Genomic DNA, 27018 nt, shown 5'->3' on the forward strand with positions numbered 1-27018 from the left:
TGGTGTGCATCAGCCTTGCATTTTATTTATGTGGATGTGGAGATTTGTGCACAGTTAAAGACGCTTGTAAAAATGCATGTATTTACAATGTATAATTCACATATATTTATACACGTAACATAAGGCATGCAGCGCTGACTATTTATTGGCGACATGCAACAGCTTGCGTTTAATCCAAAACATTAGTGTTTACCGGAAGATAAAATTCTTAGGTTGTTTTCACGAGAGCTTACTTTTCTCAGTCACTTTAGCATATTGGTAACTGACATCGTTCCTTTTAGCAACTAAAACATTTAATATGCAGCGTCGCGTCATCTTCGCAGAAAGCCTGGAGGTCCCACAGCTGGCCGGCAAACAGGGGTCAGCCACTTGAGCACAGCCAGAGGAGGAAGAGTGAATCTCAACCGCACTTCAGCTCACTTTCACTCGTACAGCCACCGGGGTGGGTGTGTAGCAGACAAAAGCAACAACCCAGCGATGACCAAAAAACAAACAAAAAAAACGCTGCAAGCTCATTCACATTCCATTATGAAATGAGTTACTGGACATTAATTACAGATTATAAGCACTGTTACTGACCCCCGTCCCCTCAAGCACACTGACAGGACCACAACCAGTGAGCCCAGATGGGGTTCACTTCAGTACAACAACATGATGAGCGTAGCTCTGCTCATTCAAGCCAAACAATACTGTACATAGGCATTGTCAAATGAAATACTACTCTGACTTATCTCTTAAAGAACTATAGTTTCGGTTACACTCAGGTGTACACACAAGTTATTATAAGTGTAACTATTACATAAAAACATTTATCATCATAGTGGCCATGCACGCACGCATGTTCACACATTTCATTAAGGCTGAAACATATCGGGACATTACATACACACGACATCTGTTAATACAGTTCGTAAACATTACATATACACTACGTAATAATATTTCTGAACAACAGGTTACCTTGATCTACGGATTATACAGATTAGAAGTGCATTTGGGGACGGTTTGTAGATATTCTTTAACTACCCGTTTTTATATTTGTCAGTATTTTGTCAAAAGGGTGAGGGCTAACCGTTGTTCCTGAAATGACACAGAATTATTTGCAATTCAGGGGCATGTGAATGGGGGACACCCCCAAAACATAGGCACTGTGGGATTATTGACAAAGAAGTCTAATAATCTCGAGAGAGTTGCTCAGCGGTCACGGCTTGAGGGCCTCCTCGCTGCGGCCTGTACCCGGTCCGCTGCGGCATGTAGGAGGGGGCGGGGCCTGCGGGTCCCTCAGCGTGGCCCGCCTCTGCGGTGGGCGTGGTCTGCTGAGACCCCTCCTCCGCGGAGCAGAAGCCCAGAGAGCCGGAGCCGTGCTCCGGGATCTCGATCTGGCGCAGGTTCAGGGGCGGGGTGCCGCCCTCGTCCGCCGCGCGGGGCCTCTTGAAGTAGGGGTTTCTGGGATAGCTGTGGGCCTGGCAGGGCTCGTCCTGGTGCTCCTCGCTGCCCAGGAGGGGCTGGGTGGACTCGGAGCGGGCGAAGACGGGCGGGGGCGGCTGGCCGGGGGTCTGGCCCTTGTAGCCGCTGGCAACCACCGAGGAGTACTGCACGGTGCTGGCGGTGGTCTGGCCCGAGTCGCCCTCGTCGCTGTCCGACACGCTCTGCCGGGGGGAGGACATGCAGGAGGAGCCCCCGATGCCGCTGCTGTGCTCCTCCGACAGGTACTTGTCCTTCTTCAGGGGCAGGGACGTCTTGTCCTCCTCGCCCAGGGACTTCTTCTCAAACACGTCCACCTCCACCACGCTCACGTCCGTCAGGCTGCCCTCCTTGGGAGTTTCAGGCTACGGGAAAACAGAACGCAGGAGAGGGAGAGGGAGGGAGTGAATGATCATGTTCTTTTCCTTCTGGTTTTGTTTGTGCGTGTAATGCGAGCCATTCATCACTCTATTTAAGTCACTGCGTATTTAATCATTAAACTTAGGCCTGGTAAACATTAAGAGCCCATGTCTTTGCTTTTGCACGCTCAAATTCCAATGAAAACACCAAAATGATTTTTAAACAGAGGTTTTAATTGGCAGCGGGGGTAGGGGGGGAATTATTCAATCTGAGCTTATTCAAAATGTCCTGGGTCAGAAATCCAATAAAGGCGATCCTGATGACACGCGTGGTCACACTGAGGACCCTGCAGGAAAGCAGAAGTCTGGAAAAAGCCTTCGGTTTCGTTATCAGCTGGCGGCCTCTCTTCCTTCCCGCCATTTTACACTGGGGGCAGCAGGCCACTCACCCTGGATGGATAGTCGGGGGACCAGTTGGCGATGGTGCTGTTGGAGGGGTCTGGAACCTGGGGCCAGATGTGTTTCTTGATCCTGGATGTGAAGGGTACAGTCTCGTGTCAGGCGTTAACTACCCTCTTATACAATCTTCTGTGACCCGCTGAGCATCTGCATGCCCACCGCGTCGCAGTTTGACTGTTCCGGGCTTTTCCAGAAGGTTAGCGCACCTTGTGGAAGCAGCCTATTGGTGGTGCAATATACAGCTTCTGGTAAAACCCGAAACGGCTCAAAATGCTATGGAGAGGTACTGCGGTTCCCTTCCAATCAGCAAGTCACCTCCAGTCAATACTGCTAAGCTGAGCTGAAGAAGCAGCACCTCCCAAATTATAATTCAAGCAGAAGCAAAAGTGACTGACACCTTGTTATGCTCAGTGACTGAGGTATAATTGAAACACTGTTGTCAGTTTTTATTGCAAGAAGATGTGGTAATCAATGGGGATAACTGCAAATGAAACTTAAGATGCTATTTAATCAATGTTCAGGAACAATCCTTATAATTACAAAAAACAATCCTAATGCTTATGCTCACATCTGCATTGTCAAAGCATTGTTAAAGAAGTGATAAGCTTTCATTGCACTCACATTTCCTTCTTGTTAATGCCGAGCAGCACTGTCAGCACAGTGAAGAACAGGAAACCCAAGCACACGAGCACCACAATCAGTTCAATTTCCCCCGATGCTAAATATAAAATGACAAAAGACACATTTATTTAAAGGCAGTGAAGCCTGAAGCATTGTGTGCCCTGTTTTTGCAGAACTAGACAAACATTTTAGCACATACAGACATTGTAACTAAATGGCTGTACCTGCATCAATGATCATTTTATTTTATTTTATTTTAATTTTTTTTACAAATATGAAGCACTAATTTTGGGAAATGTTTAGGTATTTAGAGCTTACTTTGTTGATTTTTTGAGCTTATGACACCATATATATGCAAATTAAAAACTCTAAAAGGACTACCTTTTCTAAAAGGACCACCTTTTCACATCTCTTGGCCCAGACACAGCAAGCTCATGGATACACAGAATTTAGACGCGTCACTGGTCCGCCCTCACAGTTCCACAGCCTTACAAACCAGCAGCACTGAGAGCTGTGTATGCCGCAGTCAGGACATGAGAATGAACGCTCACCGTACTTGAGAGTCCTGAAGGTGAACTCTAAGCCACTCTTGGACCCAGCCACCGTGGATACCATCACATGCACCACATACTTAGTGCTGCCGGACAGTCCTTTCAGTGTGTATGACCGGATAGAAGGAGGAAGAACTACCGCTGAAAAATAAAATAAAAGGGAGACATTTCATGTTTCTGTGTCATGACAACCAAAACCCCGATGAGATTTACAGCTTGTGGGATTTATTTATGCAGCTTTAAAACCATTTTTTCAAGAGTACATTCTGTTCTCCAGCTACATTGGCTACTTACAACTTACTGGCATAAATTAAGTCTATTCTTCCAAAATGTTTGTCTTCATGTGCTCTTCAAAATAGTTTTAGCAATTTTGAGCACTTCTAACCACCAATTTAAGAACAAAAACCACATAAAGCACCAATTACAAACAGTGCCACAAAATATTAATCGAATGGGGGATTTCCATTCACCGTTGGGGGGTTGTTCATGCTGCATGTCATTTACAATACATTTATTCCAGACATGTGATTATCAAAATGATGAAAACAACCTTAAAAAGCCAAAGATATGCTTACATTTTACCACATCTTCAGTCCTGCAGAATACGGTGTAGTTGGTGATGAAGCCGTTCAGACTGACCAGAGGAGGCTCCTCCCACACCAGCTGCACTTCGGTCTTCCCGCTGTGCTTCAGCTTCACGGAGGGCCCCTCCGACGGACCTTCAGAAAGAGAGCAGACACCGTTACTTTAAGCACCGCTTGCTGCGCATGCCACACACGCCATGCACGCCGGGTTCTGGTACATGCAGCAAGTCCTGGGTTTTTATAACAGGGGGTCCATGCACCCCTGGGGGTACTTGAAGGTACTGTCAGGGGGGCACTGGCCAGACTTGATTTACTGACTATACAGATCTAGGAAAACATTTCAAAATTTAAAAAAAAATTTTTTTGTTTAGATGTAACCTTTTAACTCATGATGGGGGTTCCCTGGATGCCTCTGAGCCTGGATGGATGTGCTTGGATCAGAAAAGTTTGAGAAGCCCTGGAGTAAGTGCACCTAGCTACTTTTGCATTTACACAAGGCTGCACAGGAAGCAGACCCCTCCCACACGCACACCCGTTCGGCTGAAACGTACGTCCTTGTCTGAGGTAGGCCTGCGTGGACACGGTCCTCCCTGGCGTCCCCTTCCACACTGGGGACACGGATATGTTGTAACGCTCAAACGGCTGCAAGGCGCCTGCACGAAGAGAGCAGAGATCAGGAACGGCAGACCAGCGTGCAAAAAAAAAAAACCCAACAGCACGGTGGGTGTGGCGGGCTGGCACACCCCACAAGGTGTGGCTGCGTTCACGGTCACAGCTCAGCGCACAGACGGTGTGTGTAACGACAGAAACGGCCTCTCCACCTTTAAGGACAAAAGCTGCCCCAAAGCACATGTATTACTGCATGTGACCAGTATTTATATGACCAAAAAACACAAACACTATGGCTATTAAAGGTTACTGAACAATCATAAACAAATGAACTGTTTTATTTTTGCTGAATTTTATTATTATTATCCTGACTGCACATACCTGCAGTAAAATTTGTATAACAAAAGAACAATGTGTGAGTATAATTCATAAACAAAAAATATAGAACTGTAAAAAATGATTCAGTTGAGGAAAAAGTCATAATATTCTGTACTGCATGAAGTTATAGCCACCTAAGGTCTCAAGCTCGAGCCTGTCTGTAGAGGTTGAGGTGTTCTGGCGCAATGCAGTCTGGGTAAAGCTAGAATTCTCACCTGTGAGTACGGTGTAATTGCTGGACCCTGGCACTCTCTTCCAGTCAACGGTCCCGTTGCTGACTGAAACCCAGTCCAGCACAAACTCTGCGGGGCTAGGGGGCGCGTACTCCCACCCCACCCAGAGGCCCTCGTCCAGGGGCTGCCTCGTCACCGTCTTCACCGAGGAAGGCTCTGGAACAACACCCACCGCATTGCACATTAACACACGTGGACCACTGGCAAACACCAAGCAACACAGAAAGTCAACGATCAAGGCAGCCTACCTTGATTTGCTCGAGGGACTCTGAGTTGGGCACGTGGGGATGATCCATTCGAATTATACGCCGTCAGCTCCACGAGAATGGCATGCTTCACTTTCTCAAGCACATACTCTGCAGCGCTGGAACTGAGTGCCACTTGTTCAGATCTGTTTCCTGTTCGTATGGTGAGGTTATACCCCAGTATTCTGCCATTGGAATGAACAGGGCGCTGTGGGCACAAACCAGAATGTCCAGGGCATGTTTAAAGGAAAGTAAACTAATGACTATCCTTTGTGTGCCAAAGAAAAAATGTACAAAATATTAAATTATTCTTTAGTCACCTGGAAATGAGATCAGTATGACTGAAATAAACATTATGTACCACACGGCAGCTGCCAGCCCTTAAAATAGGGAATGTCCATACTCACCTTCCAGATCAGCCTCACACGCCTCTCGGGGCTGCCTTCTGACCAGGTGATGATTCTCCATAAGTCAGGTGGACTGGAGGGTTCTGAGTAACATAAGAATGATAAGAGAATAAGCGCATAGTCATAGTAACGCACACAGGCCGCAGCTATTTATAGCGTCTAACGGCAAACGTTTCTCTTAAGAAATAGGAAGCAGACATGATAAGTGCACATTTTATGGTGCAAACGGTTTTGGGATGACAAACGTACAGTTCAATGCTCCTTGCTCTCGCAACTTTTTATTGGGTGAATGGCATAAGTACGTTTACGACGTGCTTTTCTGACCCTGACGCACCCACGTCAAACTCAACGGTCGAAGTGGCCTTGCCCTTTTTAAAACATAACGGCAGACAGTCAGCTAGCCTCGAGTTCGTTCTGCAATCGTTCGTTCAGGCTGATGGGCTTTTCCGCACCGGACTGTCAATCACATTGTAAAAATCACAGAACCGCTCAACTCTATGGTTTTGGCTCCAAATCGACAACATGGCCGCGCCCGCCACTGAGCTTCAAAACGTGTTTTAGAGACCCACGGAGGGTCAACGGGTGACGTCACAGTAGCTTTGTCCATATATTTTACAGTCTCTGGGTTGTAAAAATCACAGAACCGTTCAACTCTATGGTTTTGGCTCCAAATCGACAACATGGCCGCGCCCGCCACTGAGCTTCAAAACGTGTTTTAGAGACCCACGGAGGGTCAACGGGTGACGTCACAGTAGCTTTGTCCATATATTTTACAGTCTCTGGGTCTCAACGCTCGCTAAAGGCACGGCGACGCTAAGAGCAAGCGCAGTCGCGCAGCGGCGATCGGCTGGGAGCGCGCGGTCGGGAAGCGAGGCGCCGGGCACTCTGCCCGAGCCGTGCGAGCCACGCTCTGCGCTGGCGGGGACGTACCGGATTCCGGCATGCGCGTGCTGACATTCCGGCTCCACTCGCTCCAGTAGCCGTGGCCTTCCTCCTGCATGCACCGCACCTGCACCACGTAGTCTGTGTAGGGCTCCAGGTACTGCAGTCTAAAAGACTTTATGCCGCCTACCAAATCACTAGGAGGGACCTAGGACAGAAAATCAATGCATTTAATGACAATCAAGAATATTTTCATGTTTCATAGGAATACCCTTTATATTTATATATAAACAATCACATATTATTCAGGGCCATCCCAGAACTGTAGCTTTTTGCAGATTTTTCCTAAATATTTTGGGTAAAACGATCACAAAATGTAACTTATGACATGGGACACATTTTCAGCGAGATGGGCAATGATCATACGTACACATGATATAGCATCTGCAATAACCCAAGGAGGCCACACTCAATTTTATGAATAGCAACCTGTCAATTGCTGCTGGCTGATGGTATTGTAGACTGCCCTGGAAAATCCTACTATGTGCTGGAACAAGTTTAACAAAGTTTAGGCTGAATGTAATGTATACTGAAAACTTGCTGAGTAATTGCGAGGCAGGTGCATGTATTCAAAGTCCACTTGTTTCTCGTTAAAAGCTAACATATGCCTTTTGCTTTCGGTATGTGTGCACGTATGCAGTAATACCTATCCGATTATTTGTGGAAGAGAAACACGAGTGTGTATTTCCTGCATATCTACCTGCGACCACATGTGGGCCCCAGCTGGGCAGTAGCGGATGTTGTACTTGAGGGTGATGTAGACCTCGTCAATGGGGTGTTCCCAACGCACAATCAGAGATGTGGGAAACCCCACCTCAGAGACCACTTTCACCTTCGGGGGGTCGGTTTTCACTGCAGGACGGGACAGGCGTGATTAGCGGCGTGGGTACAGATAATGCTAAAACCAAAGCCGGGCCGACCGCAGCGTACCGATGTATTCTGAATCCAGGATCAGCGCATCCGATCGGACCTTCCCCAGCGCGTTCTCCACCTCCACGCTTATATTCAGCACCGTGAACATAGGGTAGACACTGAAGACTACAGACCCCCTGTCTCTCCTGGCTGCAGCTCTGTATTCCTTTCCATTCACACTAGTGAGGGGGGGAAAAAAACGAAGACATCATCGGAATCAGAAAAGGATAATAGATATCTTCAGGTGCAATTCAAATAAACATTATTTATTTTTTCATATTAAAGAAACATGTTAAGAATATTAATCTGTATCTGTTCAAATGTAATCATTGGACATCTGTGAACATTAAGGAATAAGGACAGAGACAGTCTTTTGATCACCTTATACATGGTGTTCAAATACCCTCAAGGCCAACAGTACTGTTGGTCTATCTTTCTACCTGATTGGTTAACTGACTGATTGATGTCACAGACTGGGCAGACCATTCACTCACCTGAAGCCCCACCAGTCCCTGATTACAAGGAGAAGCATGAGAATCTGGCATTCACGGGCAAATTTGAGTATCCTTGTTGTAAAGTGCAAGGAGAAAGTCTAGACAATACCTTTTGTTTGCTACACATGCCTCAAGGCTACAATGACAGGACATCAGTGGTGAATCAAGCCTGTTAACTTTTAAGAAAAGAGCCCAGTTCCCCAGCCATTCTGCTACACTCCTGCCCACGTACTGTACAATACCAGTAGAGGTAAAATTTCACATTGGTGTAAAGTTTTTGGAAGCATTGCATTTTTAAAGGAAAACGTACGTTTCGACAAGCAGTGTGTATGTGGTGTTGAGAATGGGGTCTCTCTCCCCAGGATTCCAAAAGCAGGTCATGGTGGGGGAAAGACCCTTGCCAGACTGAAGCACAACGCATGACAAATTGTCTGGCTTTTCAGGGGGATCTGAAAAAAATTCATAGTGCAGCACATTTTAAGAATAATATGAAACATACTGAACAGTTTAATAATTTAATTACCATCAAAGAACAAGAGGACTACTGCCTGATACACACTAAATAATGTCTGTAGTCACTGCCCGACAGAATCCATTGCTTTTACAGCAACAAAACCATAATATCAAAAATAATATGGATATAAGAACATTCATAATATATGCCTGACATGCATATAGTTATGAATGCTTTTCAAGATGATTATAATCCTGGCAATTATTATTTTCTTTCCATTACTAATTTCTTAACTAACCAATCGAGGGAACATGTAGAATTTCTATGCACGTTCCACAACTTATACAAAGCATCACGGAGCACACCACACATCAGCACTTCATTGGGGAGGGGTAACTTTGACAGTGATACTTACACCCTACAGCGAAAAACAAGCCGTGCACATTCCTAACTTCGCGCGTGTGTGAGGGAAAGCGGGCTAAGACGCTGCACTTCAGAGGGTTCTCCAGCTCCCTGGTGACGTTGACGGTCACGCTGACGGCGGAGTCATTGATTCTGGTGTAGAGCTCCTCGGGCACCCGCGTGTTCCTAAACACCCAGAATATGTCCTTGGCGGTGGCTCCTGTCTCTCTCATCCCGTCCTCAGACAAGACGCAGGTGGCGGTGAACGACTGGCCCAGTTCCAACACTGGGGACTCGGGGTACGTTTTCCCACAGCAGAAGTTAATAAGAGCTGCAGAAGTAAAGAACAGAAATCTGCTGCTTTTAACTTTTTCTCGATGGATGCAATGTTAAATATTTGGTTATTTTTTCCAGAACAGCCCATTTTGTTTGCGTTCCCACTAAAGGCGCTATTCTACGCTTTTGGTAAATACCGCTAGCATGAGCACTTTATATTTCCCTTTCAGACATTTAAAACATACTCACCGGAGTGAGAGACCATGCACACCAGGACCAGGAGCAGCAGTGCTATATGGGAAACGTCCATCTTGCTGGCACTGTCACTGTCTGAGGGGAGATGCATGCATGCATGTCAAGTCTTGAACACTAGCTGAGCCGCCAAAAGGAAAACGGAATAGACAGAGTGGATGAAAATCCACTCTGGCTTTGCAAAGCCGCATGTAAATACACAATAATTACAGGAATACGTTTCTATAACCCCACCCTCCTGAGTTCCAGGCAGACCCCTGGAACCCATCAATTCTGGTAAAGTGTGTTTTTTTTCCTCCAAAAGCCAATAATTGAAACAACATTTTCTTGAAAATTTTTTTATTCTCTCCATAGCCACTGGCCACAGCAGTAATGGGGAGTCCGGGGACAAAATGTAAAAGGTAGTAAAGAGATCAAAACTGTCAGGACCATATCCGTATTCTCTGAACAATGTGTCTACAATAAGATGTCAGAACAATGATTTAAAACTTCCCCTCATTCCCCCGTTTACAGGTGGTGGTGGTGGGGTTTGGCATACTCAGCAAAACAGCCAAAGTCTGTGCCAATTCAGTTGTGTAATACAGTATTATTCAAGTTCAAGGAAACAATTATATTCAGGAAGCTAATGTTTGAACCTTTATTCCAAATTGCTGGAACAGTTTCAAAGTGGAATAGTGGATAAGGACAGTGGGTTACAAGTTTCACAGTAGGTCTGAAAGTGCATTTTGTTCTCCTGAATTAGTTTATTTTTTATATGAACTATTCCAGCACATTTTGATCAACTCGATTTACCGATGTATTTTTTTTAAATTTCATCAGTAGGCTAACTACTGTAGGCTGATTATCTTCAAGGCTAGAAAATGTTCCATATAGTAATGGCGAGTTGTACACCACTTCCCTAAACACGACAGATGTAAAGGAAGTGTTGCTGCAAGGTTAACTAAGCAAAGCAATTTTACCACAATTACAAATTTTGCGTAACAATAGCTGAAGTCGTTTCTATTTTTAAACTGAACTTCTCGTTTTACCACAATACGTTGTTGACATATTTGAGCGGTCCAGGGAGGTTCGGTTCGGTTCTTCTTGAAGAAATTCATTTCAATCAAATATTTTCCCAATACCAAAGAATAGATTTTTCCCATGTAGGTCATAATGCCAGAAAATGTGAGAGGTTGCACTGTGCAAACAAGCTTTTGAGAATTTGGTAAGAAGGATGGTGATTTTCAATTATTTCACAGACAAAGTGATTGCTTAACGTGCTAGATTCCAAATTGATTGCTTACATGGGGAAGAATCTATTTTTAGAATGCATGTTGGCTGGGCGGCACCACTGGTTTTAAATTAAATGCATGCAGGAATAATGCACACCAATACACACGTTCTTCCATCATAATAAAGTCGTAATGCTTAGCCTATTGTGTCAATACGTTACGTTCTTTTTGTGATGCATAGTCTAGTAGGTTTGATCTAAATGCAGTTATAGCACATAGCCTTTTTTCCGGGATTTGTCGATATAATTGTGCCGCCGTGTTAACACATTACTACGGTTGAGGGTCAGGCACTCTCCACGGTAAGAAGAAATTTTAGTATAGCGCTTTTTTAAAATTTGCGTTTTATTTGAGTGCAGCACTTTGGTCAACGCCAGTTGTTTTAAATGTGCTTTATAAATAAAATGTACTTACTTAGCTACTTACTACTGTTTGTGTCGAAAGTGCTGCGACAGAAACAGCGATAGATTTACCCACTAGCCACAACTGTCCAAAATGTAAACAAGGCAGTTCTCACGGTCGGGAAAAAGTTTATGACAACGTTAGTATCCGACCTAGTAGTACGCTCAATTATACTCCGCGAATGCTCTTCATTCTTTAGATAGCACTAACATTAAGCGGCGTGATAAAACTCTAAACCGTTTATTTAGCTTGAGTCTCTGTTGACACTTTCTGCAACAAATAAACAGTTAGATAATGTTAGTAAACTAACATTATTTTAGCTCGCTGATCAATGCAACACTGATCGATAGCTAAACCATTTTGATTATTATGTAGCTAAGTGGGGTCGCCTGCAAGCCATCTCGCAAACTATGTGTCGACATTTATCATTACAACATTAGCTAACGTTAGCAAACTCATATAACGTTATACAAAACATGCTAGCTAAGTTAGCCAGGCTATTATCTGATAAATGTTCGTGGCAACTAACGTTTGTAAGCTAGCAACTTCTTAAAATGTGTAACGTTAGCCTAACAACTCAGATTAGCTAACAGCTAGCTAGCTAACTAGACTAGTAAAATGTAGCCTAAACAAAATCACCCAATCCATATTAGCCAACTGTAATCAAACAGACATCGCTAATCAAAATTAAGATAGCTAAATCTTATATTAGCCACACACTTACCTAATTCTAAATTTATGCAATCATTGGCTAACTGGCAATTATATCCACTGAACTTGCATATATCTCAGCTCGCGCTACCTTTGGTTGCCTACAGAGCACGTTAGCACGCATTATCCGTCACAGCCCCTTTCCCCTGCCCACAAACGCACACAGCTAACGTTAGCTATTAGCGTGCTAGCTAGTGTTGTAGCTAGCAATCTAAAAGGTTAGAAAGGAATACGCGCTTAAGACTCACCCTTTAAGTCATTGGAACGTTGTGGTTATATCTTCTTATGAGTGTTTTAAATAACCATGTTTAAACGAGCATTTCTCAACCATAAAACATTACACCTATTAATATTGTGCCTCGACGTCAATATCTCAGTCTCGACACCCTATCTGACTAAAAATTTGCTATTTTTCATCGCACAGCCGATGACGACAATAGTCCGTTCAGGGCAGTGTGACACACGACGAGCTCATGATTCGTTGATACGACTGCCATTCTGCATAAACATGCGCGTCATTTTTTCGACCAGAATTCCCGTTAATCTCCTCCCATTAGCGTGAAATATTCCTTTCAGTGTGCTTGTTGCGTAATGTGCTGGGAACCGATAGGCTAAACACAGAATTTGCGCGTATGTGCGGAATGGGATATTATGATCGCCTGAAATGTTATCTTCATAAGTAAATTTAACGTATAACCCAATGAATTGAAACTTGTGTTGCGTTTTCAAAATGAAATATGTAGTTAACAATAAATAATTAAATGCACATTCATAGCTGTATCCGGATTACTACGAGTAGCCTACAGTTAAATATTTTAGGTTAATGTCTTTATGTGAACGTCAAATGATCAGATCCGCAGTTAGTTGTCAGTTGTCGGCGAAGAAACCAACCATGCTGTCAATAGCACAATGCCGCGCGTTTCCCGTCCCAACCATATATATGTCTATATATATATGTATATGTACAACGATAACTCCCGGGAAAATAGCCTCCTAGTAGCGACGCATTGAAATGCGCGAGCGAATTGGAGGAAGTCCATCCTCCTTTTGTATACACACTCGACTCCAAGCGAAATTTGAAGATGAATCATTTAACTGGAATAGTGCTTCTGGGAAATCCCACTGCTTCACCTTGATCAACGCTGGACAGTAAACCTGAAAGCCACTAGGCGTGATGCTTTTTCATGTTTTGTATGAACATTTCACTTATATTGCAATAGGCACCTATCCATTTATTAGCCTATGGATGTTAGTAGATTCAATAAGAAAGAGATAACCTGTGGACATTTCCACTACAAATCTTTTAATTTCCATGATTTCTAATCCTACTGATTTTCTACACATGTTGTACGTGTGCGTAGCACGTGGAATATAACCTCAATTGAGAAATAAAATATCAAATCACTTAGGCAGTTTGGTTGCAATAGTTGAAAACGAATGAGGAGACGCCATGTGGCCTATATCGACATTGTTTCTTTAAAAAAAACATATGCCCTTATTATTAGCATTCCATGGTGGTTTTTTTGTGTCGTACGTGACCTAACCTTGTGTGCAGTTCGGTTCATTCTGAGAAAGGAATGAAGTTGTCTGAACAATTTAAATTTGTGACTGCCAATTACCAATTTCATTCAGACATTCATGATTTGTTCATTCGAGTTTTAATAAGACCTCATGATTTCAATTAGATGGTTTGCATTAATTTTAATTAAACATATTGTGAATGTTGTTACACTGAATGTACTGTTTCAGACTTGTGGCCTGTACTTGACATAACTTGACCAATGCCTCAGATGGGATACATCACATAAAACTTAAATATACAGTGAGCTCCTTAATGTTTGGAACAAAAAAGTAATTTATACACACATTTTTTGTTGTTTTGGTTCTGTACTCTAGCACTTTGAGTTTGAAAAGGATACACTGACAATGAGGTAGAAGTGCAAACTGTCAGCTTTAATTTGAGGGTATTTTCATCCATATCGGATGAACTGTTTAAAAATGACAGCACCTTTTGTACATGGTCCCCCCATTTTAAGGTACTACAAGTATTTGTTGAATTGGCTTCACAGATGTGTTTCGTTAGGCAGGTGTATTCATTTGTGTCATTAGTGAATGCAGAAGAGAGCTGTTGATGTCTAGTCTTGATTCTAGACTTTGCAATTGCCTTTGGAGATTGTTGTTGGGGTGTGACAACATGAGGAAGACAGCAGTGTCAATGCAAATTAAGCTGGCCGTCATAAGGCTCAGAAATGAAAATCAATCAATCAGGAACATTGAAAAAACCCTGGGCATGCCCAAGTCAACATTTTGGTTCATCATTAACAAGAAAAAAACAACCGGTGAACTCAATTATGTCAAAAGACCCGGTAGACAGAGGAAGACCACTGTAGTGGATGACCAGAGAATACTCTCTATGGTGAAGAAAACCCACCTGACAACAGCCCAACAGATCAAAAACACTCTCCAGGATGCAGGTGTAGATGTGTCAAAGTCTACCATACGTAGAAGACTACACCAGCAGGATTACAGAGGGTACACTACAAGATGCAAACCACTGATAAGCCTGAAGAACAGAAAGGAGAGATTACAGTTTGCTAAAAAGCACCTAAAAGAGCTCCAAGAGTTCTGGAACAAAGTCTTGCGGACAGATGAGACAAAGATTAACATGTACCAGAGTGATGGAAAGAGGAAAGTGTGGAGAAAAAAAAGGAAATGCCCATGATCCAAAGCATACCACCTGTGCTGTACAACATCCGCAGAATCCGCCCCTTTCTCACCACCTACTCAACCCAGCTCCTGGTCCAAGCAATGGTTCTATCCCGCCTGGACTACTGCAACTCTCTTCTGGCTGGACTACCAGCATCTGCCACCAGACCCCTGCAGCTCATTCAGAATGCTGCGGCTCGTCTGGTCTTCAACCTCCCCAGACACTCCCACGTAACTCCCCTGCTCACTACCCTCCACTGGCTGCCTGTTATAGCTCGCATCAAATTCAAAACATTGGTCCTAGCATACCAGGCAGTCAAGGGATCAGCCCCAGCATACCTTCACAAGATATTCAAACCCTACATGCCAGCCAGATCCCTCCGTTCTGCTACCTCAGGACGCCTAGCACCTCCCCCTCTTCGCACCTGCACTTCCAGAACACGTCTCCTGTCTGTTCTGGTCCCACGATGGTGGAATGACCTCCCTGTGGAGGTCAGAACAGCTGAGACTGTGAACAATTTCAAACGACGACTGAAGACCCACCTCTTCAGGCTGCACCTCTCTCCATCCCTCCCTTCCCCCCTGTAAATGACTAAACTTAGGGTTGTAACTAGGCACCTGTTTCATAGGTTAGTTAGTTGATGCGCCTGTCTTAATGACTACTTGTACTTTTATTTATTTTTATTTTTCCATAGATTGCGTTGTTGCCGTTCTCGTTGTTAGTGTTAATCAGTTTAACCATCAGGGTCCAAGTTGAACTATGCGGTTGTTCCCTGCACTTGGACCGGTACTTCTCTCTAGGGGTTTCGTCATACTTGTTCCTGGTTATGGTTATACACTTTGTTGTACGTCGCTCTGGATAAGAGCGTCTGCCAAATGCCTGTAATGTAATGTAATGTAATGTAATGTGCTGGGGGTGTTATGGCTTGGGCCTGTATGGCTGCCAGTGGAACGGGCTCACTTGTCTTCATCGATGATGTGACTGCAGACAGAAGAAGAACAATGAATTCTGAGGTCTACAGAAATATTTTATCTGCTCAGATAAAACCAAATGCCTCCAAACTCATTGGACGGCACTTCATCATGCAGCAAGATAATGACCTGAAACATACTGCTAGAGCAACGAAAGGGTTTTTGACGGCCAAAAAGTGGAAAATCCTTGACTGGCTGAGTCAATCACCAGATCTGAATCCAATTGAACATGCATTTTACATGATGAAGAGGAGACTGAAGGCAAAAAGTCCCCGAAACAAGCAGGAACTGAAGATGGCTGCAGTACAGGCCTGACAGAGCATCACCAGGGAAAATACCCAGCGTCTGGTGATGTCTATACATCGCAGACTTCAAGCAGTCATTGCATGCAAAGGATATGCGACCAAATATTGAAAATGATTACTTTATTCTACATTATGTTAAACTGTCCAATATTTTTTGATGCCCAAAAATGGGGGAGGCTATGTACAAAAGGTTCTATAATTTCTAAACGGTTCATCCGATATGTATGAAAATACCCTCAAATTAAAGCTGACAGTCAACCTCATTGTCAGTGTCTCCTTTCAAACTCAAAGTGCTAGAGTACAGAACCATAATAACAAAAAACTGTGTCACTGTCCAATGAATTATGGTGCTCACTGTATATACATATATATATACACACACACACTTTTCTTTTTTGGCTCTGTACGTCACAATTTTATATTTGTAATCAAACAATTCACATGTGGTTAAAGTGCAGATTCTCAGCTTATATTTAAGAGCATTTTTGAACACTTTGGTTTGGGGCTACTTGCTTAGAGGGATATTGCCTTAAGTTTTCTCTTCAGCGTATGAAATGCATGTTCAATTTGATTTAGAGCAGGTGAATGACTTGGCCAGTCAAGAATTTTCCAGTTGTTGGCTTTGAAAAACTCCTTTATTGCTTTAGTAGTATGTTGGGGATCATTGTCTTGCTGTAGGTTGAAGCACCATCCAATGAGTTTGGAGGCATTTGCTTGAACTCAAGCAAATAAGATGCTTCTGTACACATCAGAATTCATTCAGCTGCTTCTATCAGTAGTTACATCATCAGTGAAACCAAGTCAGCCAGTACCAGTGGCAGTCATACATGCCCAAACCATTAGACCCCCACCACCATGTTTTACAGATGAAGGGGAAGGGGGTGATTTGCATCGTGGGCAATTTTTTGGCCTCCACACTTTGCTCTTGCCATTACTCTGATACTATTAAATCCCGGTCTCATCTGTACGCAAGATCCTTTTCCAGAACTCGGCAGGCTGATTTAGGTGCTTCTTAGAAAACTGTAACCTGACCATCCTGTTTTTGTGGTTATCTAGTGGTTTGCATCTTGCAGTGTAGCCTCTGTAGTTCTGTTTGTGAAGTCTTCTGCGGTCAGTAGTCACTGACACATCCACACCTGCATCCTGACAAGTGTTTCTGATCTATTGGACAGATGTTTGGGTTTTTTTCTTCATTATGATGAGAATTCTTCAGTCATCAACTACAGAGTTCTTTGGCCTACCAGACCCTTTGCGATTACTGAGCTCCCAAGTGCTGTCTCTCTTCTTAATGATGTTCCAAAGTTGATTTTGGTAAGCCTTAGGTTCAGCCTATGTCTCTGACCTATTTTTAAATTTTATTTCCTTGACTTTCATGGGTGAATTTCAGAGAATTCTGGGACTCATGTTGACAAACACCAATAACAGATTCTGAAGTCAATCAAAAGCCTTGAATCAAGACTAGACACTGAAAGCTGTCTTATACCTGCACTAAGGAAGCAAGTGAACACACCTAGCTAATCAGAAACACATGTGAAGTCATTCGTCCCAAACATGGTGCCCTGAAATGAGGGGGCAATGTATGAAAAGAGCTGTAATTTCTACTCGGTGAAACCAAAATGTATGACAAATACCCTTTAATAAAAGCTGATAATGTGGAATTTAACCGACTGTGAATTGTCTAAAATTGTGGAAAACAGAGCAAAGGCAAGAAAAAATGTCTTTGTCCCAAACATTATGGAGCTCATTTTATGAAAATACATTCTCCAAATGAGCAGAGAAATACTTGGTTAACTACAATTTTATTGCCCAATATGCATGCACCAAGGTGCAAAAATAATGAATCTAAATAGGTCATACTCTTTATTGAATCTGCAAAATATCCACACACAAACCTAAACAATGAAATTCAAGTACAAGGGTGCAAGAGAACCCGAACAATAAACAGTACATGCCTTGAGACATGGAGTGTGTATCACCATGTAAAAATGTGTAAAAATAGGCTGTCATTCTTAAATTTTGCAAATATTTTCAGCAATCCGAAAAAAAAAAAATCATTGTTTCCTTGTCAATTCCAGGAAAATTCTAGAAGCAACTGTACAAAGGGTACACATGGACCCCCAAGGGCGAATGATGACTGAGCAACAGGTAATTTGCCATACTGCATTCTTGCTGTGCCATTCTCTTCAAGCCAATTTAAAGTCACCAAGCTGAACTGCATTGATAGCTCACAGGAGACGGTTCAGTCATTTATACAGTACATCGTGCCCCGTGTCACCCGGGGAGATGCAAAGACACATCAGGTTCTGTTGTCAAGGTCACTGTGAGTGGTCCTCTGGGGTTCGGGTGGGGACATGCTGCGTTTCTTATGGGATGGGATGGCAGGGAGGACGTGGATGTTCCGCAGGGGGTCCCCTGTTTGGATGGGCAAGAATGAACAGAGGGACTGGCTCTGGGGCATTGCAATCCTGTGGGTCCTGGAGGTCACTGGTGGAGGGAGGCCCGGTCGGGCCCGTCCCAGGGAACCCAGAGGGAGAGATTTGGATTTCTTCACTCCCTGAGATACTTGGTCAGGTGGCAAGGAGACTGCGGAAGGGTGCAAATACAGGGTTTAGCTGCCAAATACAGGAATGCAGGATGTTCAGCGTCAGTAATACTGGTACTTATAAAAGTGAGGTCTGGCAAACTTCTGAACCGCTGACCACAACATAACCTCAGGAGGGCATAGCTAAATGTGACTCATTGCAACAATAATGGTTTGACTGAGTGGTTCAGTAAGGAACAGACCAGACAGAGAAACCCTGAAACCACATGAAATATCCCTGTGTTGAACTGGCACAATGTGGAAGAGAAGGGATTCACAAGAAAATAGGAAGAAAATGTGGGGGAGGGGTTTACAAAGGGTTTACAAAGCTCACCACACGGGAGTTTAGGGGAGACTTACACCTGTGAGTGCAGTGGTCACGAATGGGGGCCAAGCTGTTGCGTGTGAGGGCAGTCTCCCTGATCTTCAACCTGTCCAGTGGAAGCAGGTGTGAATTCGGAGCTGAGAACAAGAGACAAGAAGGCAGGCAGTTCTGAACAATGCATGGCACAATGGACAGCTTTCATCCATTTTCACACTACTTCAGGGTAATTGACTGGAGTTACTTCTTCAACCTGTCACTTGTGTTCAATGTGGGAGAAAGGACAAAAGCAATTTATTCTGGTAAGATTGAAAAATAGATTTTTAGAGAATTTCCATTTTGCAGAGTACAACAGGTTAAATTATTTTCAACTTTAACCCAACTCAAGGTATGCTGACTTGTGTTATTCAAAGAAAAAAGTGTGGTCAGGATCTGACTTATGCATATTCACTGGTACTTGGCCCCAATGTTGAATTTCCATGTTACAATCATAAAACAACCAGCACATATGTTTCAAGAACTACATCAAGGGCAATTTGATCAGGCCAATTTGATCAGGCCAATTCTATTTTGCCCTCAAGCAACAACTGATTTTAAAAAATAAAAGAGAATAAAATCCACCCTCACCCCTGAATGCTAGCTATAATCCCACATGTCAATAAATGTTCTGAAAAACCAAAAATAAAATGTGATTTAATATGACACAGATTCAATTCATTAAGTCAAGCTTTATTTTGTATACACATCTCAAATTGTGTAATCAGATTAAAATGATAGAAATGTAATATTAGGCAACCTTGTCTGTTATATATTGCAAATATGCAAATATCCAGCAGCAGTATATTTGGTAGTTTAATTTTTGCAACAGAATGGATTTTCAGCACTTTGGGTTTGTGGGAGCTGTTCTGTTAAACTGCTGTTGGGTATTCAGTTAAATATTTACTGTGAACGTCCACTCAGCACACCCACCCATACACCTACTGTGGTTTCCATGCTAGCATCACAGAGAAAACTGCCACTAAGTACACAGCACACACAGTGCACTTTGATGATGTTTACTTGACCGTTCCCAGCCATCAAAAGCTGTAATGGTGTGATAGCTGAGAGACGGTGTTTGATGTTAATTATGTAAAAAGGTTACCTATCACCTTGTCTCGGGTTAAAATAAATGTTTTTTAAAAAGTGCTATAACTATGAAACAACTACAGTAATCGGGTGAAATTTGGAAAAAATAACAAAAAAACACAAAAAAAACCCCAGAAATATACCACATTGAATTCACAAATTTGCATCTATGTCAGCCATGCACACAATACACAGACTGGATACTTTATGACAGAGCTGTTAATATACTGATAATAATACTGATATCAGTCTGAGGTATTTAACAAGTACTTGCTCTTGGTTACAGACAAGAACATGACTTTAATAAACAACAGTGTGTTTTCACAAAGAATTTATAGCATATGTAGATTAGCATTCCTCAAGCAGCTCCATCAAATCTAATGAATTGAGACCTCAGTTGAAATCAATACCAGCACACCCAGCGGTTCCCAAGGGCCAGGGTTGTAAATTATGACATCATTTTTGAGAATGGAATAACCCAAGGAATAGTGGGGGCTTTCACTTAGTGCATTTGTTTGGAATTATTTCTCAGCATTTCATTTAATTCAACAAACTTCTCTGCAAACATCCAACAGAGTGTGAGAAGGATCAGGAATCATTTCAGATCAGTTGTTTGACGGGAACCTTAGCCAATGGAGAGGTGAGCATATTTTGTCTGAAATCACGCCCCGTACAGTACCGGGGTTCAGGTTTAACGTTTTTTCACACATGCCCAGTTGGGCTACTTGGTAAGAAGCCTTGCCCAGACTAAATGTGTTCTTGCTTGGATACTGCAACTTTACCTGCGACATGAAGAGCATAGAAAACAAAAAGCCTAAGACATCTAATACCTAATAATTATTTATTATCTGGCATCATCAGATAGCGAAAAATACTCTAAATCATTACATTATGTGTTAGATGAATGCAGATTCATCTCAGGTTAAGCATTAGATTCTGGATTTGAATCTCTACCACAAACAATAAATAATTATGCAAGTAGGGCATAACTACAACAGATGCTTACAATTAGCTATAGCCTAAACCAAGTGTCTATGTCGTCAGTATGATATCTGGAGACATACTAACTGCTTTGCAGCAAGTTATGCCTCAGTAATAATTTATCTGGACTCTATTAAAATAATGAAAAATTTGTTAAGTTGAATTGAAATTAAAATTCAAATTGTATTACCTCTTATGTGATAAACCAAATGAGAACCTACAGAAAATGTGGCCCTGCATAACCGCAGCAGTTTTGTTTCAGATCCTTGGTCTATGCACCAATATGTTTAGTCCTAACCTATGAAGAACAAACCTGTCTTACCTTCATTTTTCTGCATGTAAGGAATGTGGTGAGGGTAAAGTACATCCAGGGTGTTGGACTTCTCATCCAGCAGCTCATCCAGCAGCCTGTCAGAATCAGGGGTCGTCCACGCTTTGTGTGAGAGTACCTGATTGGATTCCGACCTCCACGTGTTGCTGAGCACGGCCTGGCCTTTGGGTCGATTGTCAAACAGGTCATGCTCACTCCGGCTTTTCTGAGACCTGCGGGCAAAATGGTGGGCCATCTGCCCCTGGGCACCCGCTTGCGATGCATTTTGGGAGCTGGCCAACAAAGAGTTTCCCAGTGTGATGGGGGGAAGACTTTGCGTCCTTATGGGTGGGAGCCCCTTGTATTCCTTTGCCATAGCGTGATTCTCTTTAAGGTGGTGTTTCTGAGTTTCGCTGGGATGCTTTCGAGTGTCTGGACTGTCCTCAGTTTGGTCCTTGGGGGAGGACTCCACGATGCAGTCAAACATGGTGATGATGTCATCAACCTCAGATGTCTCCTCCTTCATGTGGCGGTCCCGGTCTCTGACCTTGTCCTTCTGTCTTGACATTTGATGCTCTTTCCTCTTCTTGCAGGAGAAGATCTGGTTGAGCACGCTGAATTTGCCTTCCTTTCTGAGACTGTGGTCACTGTTCTGGGAGTGCAGCTGCCTATCTGATTCTGTGGATCTGTGGAGAAACAGCAGACAAACACAAGAAAACCCAGTCACCCCTGTTTCACACAACCTTTTCCAAATATAATCACTAAAATGTAATATTTTAAGACAGAATTACTAAACTGACTCAAGTATCCTTAATAAACTATTGCACAGGTCTACAGTAATGTTTTACATCACAGGTTGCTTTTCCAAATGGGAAATGAACAGGGTCACAAACATGGCGATTACCAAATGAGTAATATGCTGCTACAGAGCAACTGAATCAGAAGTCATACTGGTTTTTTTAAATATTTATTTTGCTTTGAGACCCTGATCAGGCCCAGCTGCAAAACAGATGTCTGTATATAAAAACCTATTTACTTTCATTTCATGACAATTAAAACAAAGAAGCTCCAGAAGAATGAAAGTTGGTGTGGAGCACGCTGCCTGACCTGCTCTCTATGGAGAGGAGTTTGATGCAAGCAGTGTGGCCGCAATACATTGCATATGTGAGGGGCGTGTTTTCGTTGATGTCCCGTGGGCCCGTCTCCACGCCCAGCTGTAACAGGGCCTGGACACAGTCAGCCTTCCCTGCGGCAGCGGCCCAGTGGAGGGGGGTCCTTGGAGTCCCCCATATTTACGCACGTCCATCCGGAGCATGGAAAAAAGAAAGCATACACTAGCAGTGCTGCTAACCTGAGTTATGCTTGAGTCCGTGACCACGCTGTTTTCATGGGCTCTATTGGCTATATATGTACCCTCCTGGGGGCTATTTAATGAAGCAGATGACAGAATTAGGCAGCTAACCTTGATTGAATATTTTGAAATAATTCAGGCTTTAATCAAATCAAATTTCAACCAACTGAATATATTTCAAAAAGTTATAATATATTTACCCCCAATTCTGCCCAAAACAACAATAATAACAACAACAAGAGCAGCAGCAGCAGCAAAGAAGACCAAAAAACTTTAATATTGTGTAAGAAATGTCCTTGTGTTCTCTAATTAGTCAGTAGAAGTAGTGCTAGCATTGCTAACTTATTCATGTGCCTTGTACTGCCTGTTAAACCAAAAATAACATAATGTGCAAACATCGATAGGACGTATCATAACCGTTCCCCTGCCGTGTTTTTTTCAAATTCCCTGCACATAGGCTAGCTGCTACTAGTTACCTTTATTATATTGCTGTATAGTGACAGGCACATAAATCTAGGCCAGTAAAGCTGTAAGACATTCTTGTGTGAATGATATCGCACACCAGTGTATGAAGAGTGTACAATTAACTGGAGAATCCCTCTGAATAATAGCCCTGTACTATTTACCTATGTTGCTCAATAAGAATGACTATTAGGCAACGTTTTTTTTTCAGCTAGGCACCTCAGGTAGCTCAGGCTGCAGTGCACCCATCTTATTGGTGTTCTTGCTGCACCTGTGATGTGTATTCCACCTTTCACACTATGTTCTCATTTAAAGTTGTTTTGCGCGAGTGTCTGGAGTATAAATGAATCATCATTCCAAAAAAAAAGCCCTCTTGCATAATGAAGTTTTGAAGAGAGAACACTGCAGCAGCTGTGTGGAGAAATAGGAATGGAGGAGACAAACAGCTCACTCCCCAGTTCTGTTAGGCCTGCGCACTCATGATCATGCAGTGGGTGGAGTCTACCGTTCGTTCTCAGGTTTGTGGTCACAGGTTTTTCTAATACAAAATAAAGCTTGAGGATCACCACATCCTGAGATTTTGATCAGTTCAAAACCTCTCTGCACCTGAATGCTTCTCATTCCGCAGCATTACAACAAGTTCGCTCACCTCTCGTCTACATCGAGCGCCTGCAGGTTGGTCTCGGGGACGCGCGCCAGCTCGTAGATGATGTCGCTGTAGCCGGCAGCGGCAGCGATGTGCACGCATGTCTTCCCATTTTCATCGTCATAGTTGATGACGGATGAACCCAAGTGGTGGTCCAGGATGAGTGAGCACATGAATCTGCTGCCACTCTGGAGAGAGAGAAGAAGAAGAGCAGAGCTTGCTGCTTCCCAGACAAGGGCAGTGGCTCTGCATGTGACCGCTGGCTTAATGCTGTCAATTTGCACTTCACCCTTTCAATATATTGGCTAATATGATCAAATATCCTGATATAAAATTTACCTGTATCAAAGAAATTACATTCCAAGAAATCCTTATAAGAAATTTAGTACATTTAGTGCAGTTTCAGAGCACACATACTGTACCATAGAATACTTCTTCCTCGGCTCACTGGGTTACTCTTCAGAGTAAAACATTATTTTCTGTTTCGTGGACCCTCGTCTACTGTGCATGTGGTGCCCTGTGGGCGTCCATTTCTTCCTCTCCATACACTTCATCGTGTTGTATGCAATCAATTCACTTGGCAATCAATTTACCATGCAGGGCTGTTACAAGCCTATTTCCATTCATTGTTGAAAAACCACAGTGATGCTCTTCATATTCTGAACAGTTTTCATATGCAGTATTTGTTTGTCTCAAGAAAACATCAATGAACACATTACTGTAATAACTGAATTAGATAATGTAAGATACTGTAATAGACACTGTAAAGTCACTGGAGTGTATCTGACTGACATATTTTTCATTTTGATTCAAAATGAAATACAGTATGAATCAAATTCAGTAATATAATGTAAAATATTAAGCCAGTAATTTGATTATAGTAATTAAAACAATATACTACAATGTCCAACTATATAGTGCTACATTGTATGACTAAAGTAAAGTGAGAATTGACAAACTCTACTTAGGAGAATTAACCGTAAATGGAGAAATGTCTTTGGAGAAATGTAACTTCTCTAGAAATGTGTTCTGGGTGCTCGTAATGGGTAAAACACAGGAAGGTGGTGACCCTGTGACCAAAAAAAAAAAAAAAAACCATGCAGGTATTATCGCATACAAAGCATTTGTTCAAATGCACATCTCAGACATCAGAAAATTCTGTATCACTAACAAGCTAACAGTGATGAGGACAACCAAATGATTGTCTGCTTCACTAGCGATGATTATAGGCGTTGCAATCCAAAGCTGTATTAAAACTACATTTGAACTACTGTATGCCTATTCCCCTGATGGGACCCCATGTTGTTTAAGCAAGTGTTCTTTCTGTTCAGTTGACACCTTATTCACACCAAATAATGAGTTCAGTAGTTATTGGCAGTAACAAAAAAAAGGCTTTGCATGAAACATTCCACTAGACGAACCACACACTTCCTGTGTGAAATGTAACACTTTTTTCAAACTCTTTTTTCAAGACATCCTGCAGTGAATACAGCTGAGAGCACTGTCTCTATCTTTTCTGTGCTTTGGTTTTATTTTATAACCGTAGCTTTTTTTAATAACCCCCCAAAGAACAGACTGCAAACTAACACAGCCACAGGAAGTCTTTTCTCTGATTCATGTTGTCAGAGAGCTATCTATAGGGGCAGCTTCTTTTGTATTTCTCCTTTCATAATTAAAACAAAATAAATATGCTAAAACAACTACTAACTACTAAGAAAAAAATCTTGCTGCAACACTAAGCTTAACTGTCAGAAAGGTACTTTTTACTTGAGCAGAAGGTCAGAATGAAACAGAAGAACAGGAAGCAGGAAGGTGAATGGTTCCCCTTTGACACCACAGGACGTTTCTCAGGGTTCAGTTTTTTGGAGAAACCAGAACACATGAAAGAGATGTAAAGTCTCACCAGCCTTCAGTTTTAAATATCTGTCTGAACAGAAGAAAACCCTGACTGTATCTTGCATCAGTTTTCAGCTATGCAATATAAAATGAAGATGGGGAAACAAAATAAGATAAAAATGACAGTTAATTTGATCTTTTGTTTCCACAAAATAAATACAAAATGTCAACGTCTACATATCGAACATAACACAAAGCATCCTTTTCAGGCCAAGCAAAGCTGGAAAATTAAATTTTCCTTTTTAACAATAAATGTCTGTGCAAGAGGTTAATGATTTTGAATAACACCAAAACAAACAGTTCCATTTTGTGGAACTGAGTTTGTCATGACATTTGTTAAATATATTATTAATAACATTATTAGTAATATAAAAAGGCAGAACTATTTAACATTGAGCATTCACCCAACTGGAAAGCTGGACTGGATTTTGCTCCATACAATGCACACTGCCTGGCCAAAAAAAGTCACCGTTTCGATTTTTTTGGACAGTGCCCACTGTACAAGCCTCTGGAGGCAGTGTTATGATCTGGGGTTGCATCAATTGGTCAGGTCTAGGCTCAGCAACATTAAAGCAACAATAAAATGAAGTCAGCTGAGTACCTGAATGTACTAAATGACCAGGTTATCCCATCAATGGATTTTTTCTTCCCTGATGCCACGGGCATATTCCAGGACGACAATGCCTGAAAAGATTCATCGGGCTCAAATTGTGAAAGAGTGGTTCTGGGAGCATGAGGAATCATTGAATTGGCCACCACAGAGTCCTGACCTTAACCCAATTGAAAGCCTTTGGGATGTGCTGAAGAAGACTTTACGTAGTGGTTCAATTCTCCCGTCGTCAATACAAGATAATGCAATTCTGGACGGAAATAAATGTTGTGACGTTGCATAAGGTTGTCAAAACAATGGAACGATGAATGCACGCCGTAATCAAAGCTAAAGGCGGTCCAACGAAATATTAGAGTGTGCAATTTTTTTTTGGCCAGGCAGTGAAAAATGAACCTTCAAACAACATTTGGGGAAGGGTTAATGAATTTAATGCATGTCACTAATATGGAGCATGGGTTGATTCCATTACCAAAATTATGCTGCACACTGTGGGTGTTTCTCAATATCTGTTCTTGTGAACTTGAGGGACCTCCTATTTTACCGCTCGAGTTCCGTTCCAAAAGCATGAATGCAAAGAAACGAGAACTCTTAAAGTTCCCAGAAGTGGTCTGGATTCCTCCCCCCACCCCTAAAATCTCAAGGATGCATCCGATCGATCCTCACCCAATGAGAAAGGATTGACTATTCCATCATTCATTGCGCAATGGTGGACGAGACGAGATGGGACA

The 27018-nt window shown here is 42.6% G+C and overlaps 2 protein-coding genes and 1 long non-coding RNA gene across 5 annotated transcripts in view; 1 reads left to right on the forward strand and 2 right to left on the reverse strand.

Annotated features, from left to right (window-relative positions):
- LOC135239686 (interleukin-6 receptor subunit beta-like) lies at positions 1–12478 on the reverse strand. Of its 2 annotated transcripts, none has more exons than XM_064308550.1 (16): positions 12272–12478; positions 9640–9720; positions 9128–9445; positions 8569–8707; positions 7783–7943; positions 7553–7704; positions 6841–7000; positions 5911–5993; positions 5507–5711; positions 5241–5414; positions 4590–4691; positions 4030–4173; positions 3455–3595; positions 2904–3000; positions 2273–2354; positions 1–1829 (listed from the first exon to the last, which is right to left on the reverse strand). In XM_064308550.1, the coding sequence occupies exons 2-16, from the start codon at positions 9698–9700 to the stop codon at positions 1173–1175; spliced, it is 2676 nt and encodes an 891-aa protein (XP_064164620.1). In that variant the 5' UTR covers positions 9701–9720; positions 12272–12478; the 3' UTR covers positions 1–1172. The 2 variants fall into 2 exon arrangements, with proteins under 2 accessions (XP_064164620.1, XP_064164621.1); XM_064308551.1 differs by lacking the exon at positions 12272–12478 and adding an exon at positions 12037–12184.
- On the forward strand, positions 11011–22054 carry LOC135239688 (uncharacterized). The gene is made up of 3 exons (XR_010325457.1): positions 11011–11212; positions 18082–18151; positions 21919–22054. It is a non-coding gene; the product is annotated as an uncharacterized LOC135239688 (long non-coding RNA).
- Positions 17790–27018, reverse strand: part of ankrd55 (ankyrin repeat domain 55) — a 16020-nt gene continuing 6791 nt past the window's right edge. For both annotated transcript variants that reach the window (XM_064308552.1, XM_064308553.1), the window contains exons 7-11: positions 23788–23972; positions 22433–22600; positions 21338–22011; positions 18948–19049; positions 17790–18589 (exon numbers count right to left, since the gene is read on the reverse strand). In XM_064308552.1, the coding sequence (XP_064164622.1) occupies positions 18303–18589; positions 18948–19049; positions 21338–22011; positions 22433–22600; positions 23788–23972 (1416 nt within the window). In that variant the 3' untranslated portion in view covers positions 17790–18302. The remainder of the gene's footprint in view (positions 18590–18947; positions 19050–21337; positions 22012–22432; positions 22601–23787; positions 23973–27018) is intronic.

This window comes from Anguilla rostrata, chromosome 14, assembly GCF_018555375.3.
Source record: "Anguilla rostrata isolate EN2019 chromosome 14, ASM1855537v3, whole genome shotgun sequence".
In the NCBI taxonomy this organism is placed as follows: Eukaryota; Metazoa; Chordata; class Actinopteri; order Anguilliformes; family Anguillidae; genus Anguilla; species Anguilla rostrata.

Coding starts and splice junctions, on each gene's coding strand:
- LOC135239686 (XM_064308550.1), bottom strand. CDS start 9,700: ATGGACGTTTCCCATATAGCACTGCTGCTCCTGGTCCTGGTGTGCATG. Junction 5,415..5,506: donor AGTCCCTCGAGCAAATCAAG/GTAGGCTGCCTT, acceptor GTGTTGTTCCAG/AGCCTTCCTCGGTGAAGACG. Junction 4,692..5,240: donor CAATTACACCGTACTCACAG/GTGAGAATTCTA, acceptor CTCTTCGTGCAG/GCGCCTTGCAGCCGTTTGAG.